The 10,000-nt window shown below is 34.8% G+C and overlaps 1 protein-coding gene across 1 annotated transcript in view; it reads left to right on the top strand.

The window, feature by feature from the left end:
* pic (DNA damage-binding protein pic) overlaps positions 1-6,970 on the top strand; it is a 19,228-nt gene extending 12,258 nt beyond the window's left edge. Inside the window, exons 13-24 of the mRNA XM_043015906.2 lie at positions 1-71; positions 334-518; positions 673-796; positions 1,283-1,490; positions 1,687-1,865; positions 1,991-2,071; positions 2,185-2,355; positions 3,334-3,443; positions 3,616-3,785; positions 4,090-4,207; positions 4,538-4,646; positions 5,518-6,970. The exon at positions 1-71 is cut by the window's left edge and continues 60 nt beyond it. Coding sequence (XP_042871840.1) covers positions 1-71; positions 334-518; positions 673-796; positions 1,283-1,490; positions 1,687-1,865; positions 1,991-2,071; positions 2,185-2,355; positions 3,334-3,443; positions 3,616-3,785; positions 4,090-4,207; positions 4,538-4,646; positions 5,518-5,601 — 1,610 coding nt within the window. The 3' untranslated portion in view covers positions 5,602-6,970. The remainder of the gene's footprint in view (positions 72-333; positions 519-672; positions 797-1,282; positions 1,491-1,686; positions 1,866-1,990; positions 2,072-2,184; positions 2,356-3,333; positions 3,444-3,615; positions 3,786-4,089; positions 4,208-4,537; positions 4,647-5,517) is intronic.
* The last annotated feature ends 3,030 nt before the right edge of the window (positions 6,971-10,000 follow it).

Here is a 10,000-nt window from a genome sequence, read left to right as displayed (position 1 = left end):
CAATGGGTGATGGCCAGCTTTTCTACTTTAGTTATGCACCTGCAACAGGATATTTATCAGATAAAAAGAAGGTAAGTTCTTCTTTGGTGTAATTTCAGCTGGTGAGATTTAATTTCTTGATATTATTCTTCTTATTATTTTTATTATTATTTTTTTTTTTTATTATTGTTATTATTGTCTTTATTACTATTATTAATATTATTTGCTGTTATATGGTTGTTGCTATCATTATTATTGTTATTATAGATTTACTATTGTTAATATTACTATAGTTTTACAACTTTCAGTTTCAAGAAAATAACTCAGTAAGTTTATACATTCCTTTCATTCTAGGTTGTCTTGGGAACTCAGCCAACGACTCTAAGACGGTTCCGCTCACTCTCGTCGACGAATGTTTTTGCTTGCTCCGACCGGCCCACTGTCATCTATTCATCCAATCACAAGCTTGTATTCTCAAAAGTTAATTTGAGAGAAGTAACACACATGTGTCCTCTCAATGCTGATGCTTATCCAAACAGGTATAGTTCTTGAGTGATGTGTTCACTCCAATTCTTGATTCTGAACAGAGCTGATATTCAGAAGAGAACTTGAAACCTCACTACTTAGGATTGGCTCACCACTTCAAATCATACTAATGGAGTAGTTGGTTTAATGTACATTGTTTCTTTTCAGTTTGGCCTTGGCAACAAGTGAAGGCATCACGATTGGTACCATTGATGAAATTCAGAAGTTGCATATTCGCACAGTTCCTCTAGGAGAGACGCCACGTCGCATTGCTTACCAAGAGGAAACAGAGGTTAGCTTCTTGTACATCTTGAGAGCTAAAATAACTTAACTTAACCCATTCATACTAGGTGACGTGATATGTCATGCAAATATTTCGCTTCCGCCGGATGACATCCTATCACGCCATGTGATAGGATGTGTAAAACGCATGTTTTACATTGTTATGCATATATATATATATATATAATCATAAGAGTTCCATATGTATTGACACATTCTTATTCATTTGTGAAAATAATGTAAACAAATACAAAAACCTCCTATTATCACCCCAGTGAAAATATGAGGCAGGTGAAAAGTGTTCACAGAGGCATAGTGTGGCATTGTGCTGGGAAAGCACTGTGCGCAGTTGTTATCCAACCGGCGGGAGCGGCATTACACAAATATATGCCTTTAGTGTGAATGGGTTAATACCTATTTATTGATAAGATCTTATTGAAAGAAGTCATTCATTAGAAAGTATTTTACATACTGATTTGATTTCTGAAATGGCCAGACCTTTGGAGTGATTACCATGCGTGTGGATGTAACGGATAGTAATGGAATAAGGAGTGGTGGAATGAGTGCGTCCTTGGGAGCGCACACCACCTCCTCTGCGTCCACCACCTCCAGTCTCCTTAAACCGCCTGTACAGCCACCACCAGAGCCTGGCCAAGAAGTGGAGACTCACAATCTCTTAGTAATTTCACAAAATACATTTGAAGGTATGTTGGTTGAATTTTTCTCTTTTTTTTCTCCCTAATTTTGGGTAACATAGGTTGTAAGAGTCAGTTTTCATTTGTTTTTCAAAATTGACCAGACTTTTAATATTGGAATAATATGTCTGTTAGGTTATGAAGATGAATGTTATTTATCTGTAAGTCTGAATCATGGTATACTATTTTTATTTTTTTGCGACAGTGCTCCATTGTCATAGTTTCCACCCGGGAGAATATGGCCTCAGCATCTGTTCCACCAGACTAAAAGATGACCCTACTGTATATTATGTAGTTGGTACAGCCTTGGTTAACCCTGAGGAATCTGAATCCAAGCAGGGTCGCATCATCCTCTTCTCTTTCACCGATGGCAAACTGCAGCAAGTGAGCATGATTGCAAACTAGTCTTTTTGAAATTGTCATTAACCTTTAGATAGAGGGTTCCATTTGCAAAAGACAATTTGAGTTTCTAGGCTTCCCACTTTTACAAACCAATATCTTTTGTCCAGGTTGCTGAAAAGGAAATCAAAGGTGCTTGCTATTCCCTCTGTGAGTTCCAGGGTAAACTTTTAGCTGCAATCTCAAGTACGGTGAGTAGTTTTTGATTCTTTACTGATTATCCTTTTTGTTCTGATATTTAGTTTCATAAGTGCTAGTGAACATTATGAAATGTAGCTATTTATATACTTTTTGTTTTAAACAGGTGCGGCTGTTTGAATGGACTAATGAACGAGAATTGAGGCTAGAATGCTCCCACTTTAACAATGTAGCAGCTTTGTGCTTGAAAACAAAGGGAGACTTTATCCTGGTTGGTGACCTGATGAGGTCCATGACGCTCCTGCAGTACAAAACACTAGAAGGTAGTTTTGAAGAGGTAAGATCCAATTATCTTTGAAAATGGAAATTCAATGGTAATTAAGAATTCTTAAGTTACTTTTATTTATTTTGTTATATTACATAGATAGATCTGTATGTCTTAGATAGGGATAAAGGGAAAATGGTTAACTTCTAAGCTGTCAAAGAGGGAGTGTCATTGATGTTACCTTTTTTGCAGTTCATATAACTGAATTATTTATCTTTGTGGCAAACTTAAATATTAAATTTGAACTTGACAATTCTGATGAGGAATACTTACTCACTGTCCCCCCTCTTGGCTACACTACTGACAGTATTCATTCATGACTGAATAACTCTATGCTCTAGAGCAGTCAATTCATGCATTTTCCAATTATCATTTTTGCTCAATCCAGAAGTGTCAGTACTTCCTTTGCTACTGGTGATATGTTGTTGTCAAATTAAATATGTCAAATGTTTGCCCTACAAAGCAATAGACTTGAGAGGAATATAGCACAAGCACAAGATTTCAGAACTGAAAAGTAATGGCATGGGGTCACTACTTCCCTTTGAAACTTTACTCTTTTTTTTAAAGATTTGAGACACCTTTGCCACATTTTTCTAAAGCATCCATGCCTTACTCACTTAGTAATGATTTTATTTTTAGTTCATATCAAGTACTGACTTTTCATTTGACACTAATTACTGACTCCATTAGTTTATGATATTTCATGTGGCATATTCCTTAACCCCTTAACTACAGATGACGTAATATCACATTGTGGTCTTCCTGCTAGGGATGTGATATCATGTCATGACTTTTTGTATGTCTGGGACGCTGGGTGATCGGGTGTATAGGAGCTGGCTGCTGCTTCAGTGAACAAATAGCCTGCAGTGTTAGGCCTACACATTTTGAAATACCCCGGCATAATATCCAGGGGAGCCTAAACCACCCCGCTGTTAATGGGTTCAGATTTTGTTATTATATATGTACTTACTCTTGTTACATTTCTTACAGATTGCTAGGGACTATGATCCCAACTGGATGACTGCTATAGAAATTCTTGATGATGAGCTGTTTCTTGGAGCTGAACATTCGCATAACCTCTTTGTGTGTCACAAAGATAGGTAGGAATTTTTACTTTTGAAAATTCAAAAGATATAAATTGGAATAGATTGGGTCTAAAACAGGTAGTCATATCATTAATCAGTGTCTGGAAAGCTAAAGAGCATAATATATTTGGATTACAATGTTACTTACATTTGAGTACAAGCCTTGAAATTGTCTGTTTTTTCCTAGTGCGGCTACTTCTGATGAGGAACGCCAGCAGATGCAGGAGGTTGGCCGCTTCCATTTGGGAGACTTTGTAAATATTTTCCGTCATGGGACACTGGTGATGCAGGGAGTGCCAGAAGCTACTACAGTAACACAAGGCTGTGTTCTTTATGGGACTGTGCATGGAGCTCTTGGTGAGTGCTAGCAGATGTATGAAGTTTATATGTGTGGAGAAACATTGGTTTGATAAATGTCAACCAATTTGCTGAATATGATATTTTTATTCTTTTTACTTTCAGTAATTCTAGAACTAAGAGATCAAAGAAATATTTAACTACAGTATATGCAATATTTGAAGGTTGTTACTATTTGAAATTTAACAAGACAATGGAGATAACTCAGCAGGGATTATTGAAATAATTAAGAAGACCTGTTTCAAATAAATTATAGTTCTGCATTTATAACATCACTAAAATAAGATTTTTGTTTCCCACACAGGTTTAGTGACAAGTTTGAATTTAGAATTATACAACCAACTACTGGAGATGCAGAAACGTCTTGCAAGAGTTATTAAATCAGTGGGAAAGATTGACCATGATTTTTACAGAAGTTTTAGGTATGTAAAAGATTTTTAATATTCATTAAACTCCCTTTTCATTTACATTCATTAAATGACTATTATTATTTTTTAATGGTGCTACATATTTATATTGTCTAATATATATATATATATATATATATATATATATATATATATATATATATTATTTATATATATATATATAATTTTTTTTTTTTTTCTTTTCACAACCATACTTTCCCATAAGTTGAAGAGTACCAAAGTTGTAGTACCAAAGTTAAGGAAGAGATCATATGAAATATTAATATACTATGTTAATAGTTATAAGTGTCAATTGAAATACAATTGAACTTGCATACTTTTCAGTACTGAGCGAAAAACAGATAGATGCGAAGGTTTCATAGATGGAGATCTTATAGAAAGTTTCCTAGACCTCAGCCCTGACAAGATGAAGGAAGTAGCACAAGGGCTTCTGGTAAGCTAGTCACAGTTTATTTCTTTACTGTATTGAAGTTTCATGAGTTATCATTGCCTTAGATGTATTGTATAGGCAACTCTTTTTTTTCTAGCTTTTTGTGTTTGAGTGAGTGAGTGAATGAGGGAAAGAAGAAATATATATGTGTGTGTGTCGCGTGCGTGTGCGTGTGCGTGTGCGTGTGTGTGTTCTGTGTGGTTGTGCATGTGTTTGCATGTTGTGCATGCGTGTGTGTGAGTGCGTGTGCGTGTTGTGCATGCGTGTGTGTGAGTGCGTGTGCGTGTTGTGTGTGTGTGTGTGAGTGTTGTGTGTGTGCGTGTGCATGTGTTTGCGTGTTGTGTGTGCGTGTTGTGTGTGCGTGTTTTGTGTGCACGCACGTGTGTGTGTGCGTGTTTTGTGTGTGTGTGTGTGTGTGTGTGTGTGTGTGTGTGTGTGTGTGTGTGTGTGTGTGTGTGTGTGTGTGTGTGTGTGTGTGTGTGTGTGTGTGTGTGTGTGTGTGTGTGTGTGTGTGTGTGTGTGTGAGTGTGTGTGTGTGAGTGAGAGAGATAGAGAGAGTGAGTGAACGTTTGTGTGAGCTAGTTATTGTGTTTATGAGTTTCTTTTAGCAGTTCAAGCAAATGAAGTGCCACTAAATATGTATATAATGAGGTTAACTTCACACAATTTAATGCTAGGAATAAATTTGGCTTGCCATAGCATAAAGGGTGATAGCAAGTTTCTTCTGAAGACACGTCTAGTCCATTGCAATGATAGGTATTTTACAGCAACAGAAGTTTTACAGTTGCATCAGTTGATATGAAATAGTTGTAATAGATTACATAATGTAAGAATTTTTTTCAGATTTTTCTCATAAGATTATTTTTCCCTTCAGATCAGTGATGGTTCAGGAATGAAAGTTGAGGCATCCCCCGAGGACTTAATTAAAACAGTGGAGGAGCTTACCAGGATACACTAATAAAGATGGGGAAATGGGAAAAAATGAACTTTAGAACATATTAAAGTCAAGAAGTGTTTTTAATTATCATTAACCCCTCTTTCCTTTCTAACATGGTATGAAGATAAGTTTGATGGCTCTTCATTTGAAAAATCAGTGTTTTCTTGTAATATATTACGAAGGATTGTGTTGGTTATTTAAGTTGTGCTTGTTCCCTTATATAAGACTTATAATGTTAAAGATTCTCAATATATTAGCGTTTAATACCAGCAAATTATTATGATATCATATTTTAACTTATAGCGAGCAAGTGTTGCAAATAGGACTTGTCTTAGCATAACCACAACCAGTGAACCAAAATGCAGTGGCACTAGTGATAATTGGTGGAGTGCAAGGTATGTATAAGAATAGTTCAAGAGAAAGAACTTATACATAGCCTGTAGATTTACCACTTCTTGCTTAAATTGGGATCAGTTGGGAGTTGCATGTGTATTTTGATACGATAAATACTGAGTGCATGTGTACGCAGTCATTTGACAGAAAAACTCTTTAGAACAGAGGCATGGGGAACTCAGCTATTTTTGTAAATTTGCCATGGAATGTGTGTGCTCTATTTTCCAAAATTATTTCCAGTTATATATTTCTTGTTTATTCTATACACAATTCTTGTTAAAGGAAGACATCTGCATCTTCAAAAATGGGAGTTTATCTTCAGCAGTGTGGTGGCTTAAAGCAGGTTTATTGATAAGATAGGATAAGGGAAATGTAGTAATACCAGTGAATGAAATTTAACATTGTAGGTGTGTGATCTGGACTGTGAATGGTGGAATAACGCCTTGTTTTGTTGGTTATCCCCAGAGACTTATGAAGTACATTTATGAACTCAGTATTTTGGCTGCATTAAGGTTTATATCTAGTTGTGCTAATGTAATAGTTGTATTTCTTAATGCAGTAAAACCACTCCTTCTGAAGAAGAGAATTAAATGATAAAGAATATTACAGGCATTTGTTCCATAGGAAGGCTGTGAAACAAACTAAAATTGAGAAAAGCAAGGGCAAATTTTAAGTACATATCTTTGTTTGAGTCGTAAATTTTGATGCTTAACCAATGCTTTGTTTTTGCTATTTGTGTTACAAAGTTTATGGGGACCTGAGTGTTTGAAGCAAAAAATACAATAACCAGGTGGTATTACCATCACAGTGACATGTGTCAGATGCAAACAGCTGCTTACAGAGCTAGAAACAGAATTTTGATTTTTTTGTACACCAGAAAGTTACATTTTAGTGGAAGATCACTGTAAATCAGAAAATTATATTCACTTGCTCATGTAAATTGTCACTATCTTTCACCTGTAAACTTCATTTGATAATAAAATTATTAGAAAATTAAGATCTGTTTTTGAATTCTGGATTGTTTATATAAAATGTATTAATGTGTGCAATTTCTTAATGTATGTGCAATTTCCGTTGCCTCTGGAATTTGACATTGTTTATAAGGCAGCAAAAAAAATATTGGATAAACTGGAAAATATTTGTAAGATCAAGCAATAACATTTCTAGTTCTGATATTTTAATTGCAAATATGTTGAAAATGAAATTGTAGTGACAGTAGCTTTGTTTTGAATTTTGAAGATGTGATTATAGTAAAGTAAAAAGAAAAGGATGTAGGAATGATATAGAAAAGGATTTTTCTTGTAGTGTATGAAATATGATCAGCTATATCAAACAATATACATTCCATTCTAAGGAATGGCCAATCTTAATGAACTAATGATTCTATATAGTAAATAAACATATTCAATATGAATGTGGGTCTCACTCTTGTGTCTTATTTGACTAATTTTCATATTTGTATACATCTCTCTATCTACGAAAAGTGACACAATGTTGGCTTCGTCTCCAAAACCGCCTTTTCTCCATATCAGTCTGTGCACTTGGTATCCAGATTGCATATATGATTACCGACATCATGTGAACTGTGTGAGATCCACAGACTTCCTTAAGATCCATGCCAGGAAGTAGGAAAGCCATTTTTTCTAACTTGCAAGGAGAAGCATATAAGCAATTAGCCAAGAGGAGGGTGAAGAATCCTATCCCTGTTGCACAGATGATTAGTAGCAAGAAAGTTTTATAATTGGAAGAATACCATTAGATGGAAATAATAAAATGTATTATCCTATGCAGGTAATGAACCGGGTAAGTGTCAAATTCAGAATACAAGTTGGTGACTTAAAACCCCAGGTCATGTCATTGCAATAATCAAAATCTCAAATATTGATATGGTATTTCTAAAGTTCATTATAAATTTTGCTGATGTAAAGTTCTTTACTAAAACATCTGAATGCGTTGTTGTGCAGACATCTTCCCAGGGATAATTATTTATAAAAAGACGAAAACTAATTGGATGACTATATCAGAGAAACTGAACTCATATTCGGTGTATGTGTTTTTAGGATTGCATTGAAAGGGAAAGCCCCATACCTATTTATTTGTGTATTTATCTATCCATATATATAGAGAGAGATACTGGAGATAAGTAGAGAATGTGGGTACGTAAGTGCACGCTGTATAGATTACTACTACTTTCCCATATTTACATATTTATTTGACTTTTTTTTTGTTTCTTTTTAATTGTTTTCATGATATATGTTTTGTGTATAACATGCCATTTTCTTGATTTTTTTTAGACGAGTATGATATCCGAGATGGGAAAGAATGCTCTCTAGATCAATAGACAATTAATTACTATCATTGTTATAATTAACACATACGATTAACTTTACACTTTTGCCAATGTTATAAAAATGAGATAAAGTCATATAGCATTGGCTAATCATATATTCCATATAACAATGTTTCTCAGCGCTAGCACAATTTCTCGGAAAAAATTAATCAATGTTGAATGTCTAAAAGAAAGGACGCAATATCTTGTTCATGCAAAATTAGGCACTAAATGAAGCTACAGATCCGGCAGCCAAAGTGAAGGTAGTATGACGAGATAATATCCACTCAGTGTGATATTAATGTAAAAGTAGGGCAGCTCAAAGAAAAATGTTTTGTTGGAATCATTTAGTTTAGAAGAAAAATGATAATAGAACATCATAATGAAAAACTAACAGATTTTTGTGTTTGAAAATTACAAAAAACAACAACAGCTAGACACACTTGGTAACCCCCAGGGGATAAAACCAAAACAATTACAATAATTCATTAATGTAGCAACAGTATTTAAATATTGGCCTTGTGAAGAATCCGATCCAATCACAACTTAGTCGAAACTAAACGAAAGTAAACAGAAAACACGGGATGAAATAAAACCATAATCTAAGATGATAACGCGGCAAAAGTACTTCAAAACATACTATACCCACTAACTCCTCATATCACATTCACATCAATGTCAGAGATAGCAAAGCTGTTAAATGCCATAGTAGTAAATGAAACCAAAAACATTTCACTTCAGATGTGAAACAAGAAACGCACTTATGAGCTGATGTAAACCGTTTTCGAATGGTAGAATCAAATGGAAAACGATAGCTAGTGTTAGATCGGTAAAGGGAGGAACAGACTTAAGAGAAGTCTTCGTTATGTCCATACTCTTGTCTGTCCTCTTTAATCTTCATTTTGAAAATGTTATTTAAGAAGCACCAGACAGAGGGAAAGGCGTTGCAGTCACATGGGTTAACATCTGTGGTACATGGAAGCTGTGGTGCATGCGCGCACACAGAATTTGCATGTTTATGCATAGTTTTTTTATCAGTTAAATATTTAAGCTCTGCCAAAATGACTGGATTGCAGGTATGTCTGGCTTGGAAGACTTAACCAGCCTGCATTTGCTGCCCTTGATTCATTCTCGTGAATCTACGGGAATCCACTGTCCTTTTTAGTAATTCTTTCTAAATCACCGATTTATTTTTTATTTAAGATAGGATATATTGGATAATTTATATCTGGGGAGATGAGCGAATTCCAGTGGAGGTGTGAAAAAATGCAGGAATTTCTCTAATCATAGTTGGAATTCTCTAAAGTGTTTTGTATAATGGCATTGTTTATACAAAGTACCGGGGCTCGAAGAGGAACATATACATATATATTGCTTTTCCTTTTTCAAAGTAAGTGGTTATTGGTTCTCTCATCAGAAATTACTCTTTTAGCAAGGCAGTTTTTTTTTCTAAGTACTATTCCGATGATTTTTCGTTCGAATCCAACGTTGATCACAAAAATAAACTCTTCTTTCTTCAGAAATCAGTTTTAAATGCAATATTTTCACGCATTTTTTAGGGATGTCCCTTTTTCTACCTTGTCAGTCTGAGGCAGATTGTTAAACGCCAAAGCAATACACCTCAAACAATATATATATTTTTAAAACTATTATTTCGAACTTTTTTTCTCAAATGGCAGAGCTGCTTGATATTTTGCT

Source organism: Penaeus japonicus, unplaced genomic scaffold (genome assembly GCF_977035675.1).
Source record: "Penaeus japonicus unplaced genomic scaffold, GWHDUDI00000001_assembly GWHDUDI00000023, whole genome shotgun sequence".
Classification (NCBI taxonomy): domain Eukaryota; kingdom Metazoa; phylum Arthropoda; class Malacostraca; order Decapoda; family Penaeidae; genus Penaeus; species Penaeus japonicus.
This window is presented reverse-complemented; position numbering and strand designations above follow the sequence as displayed.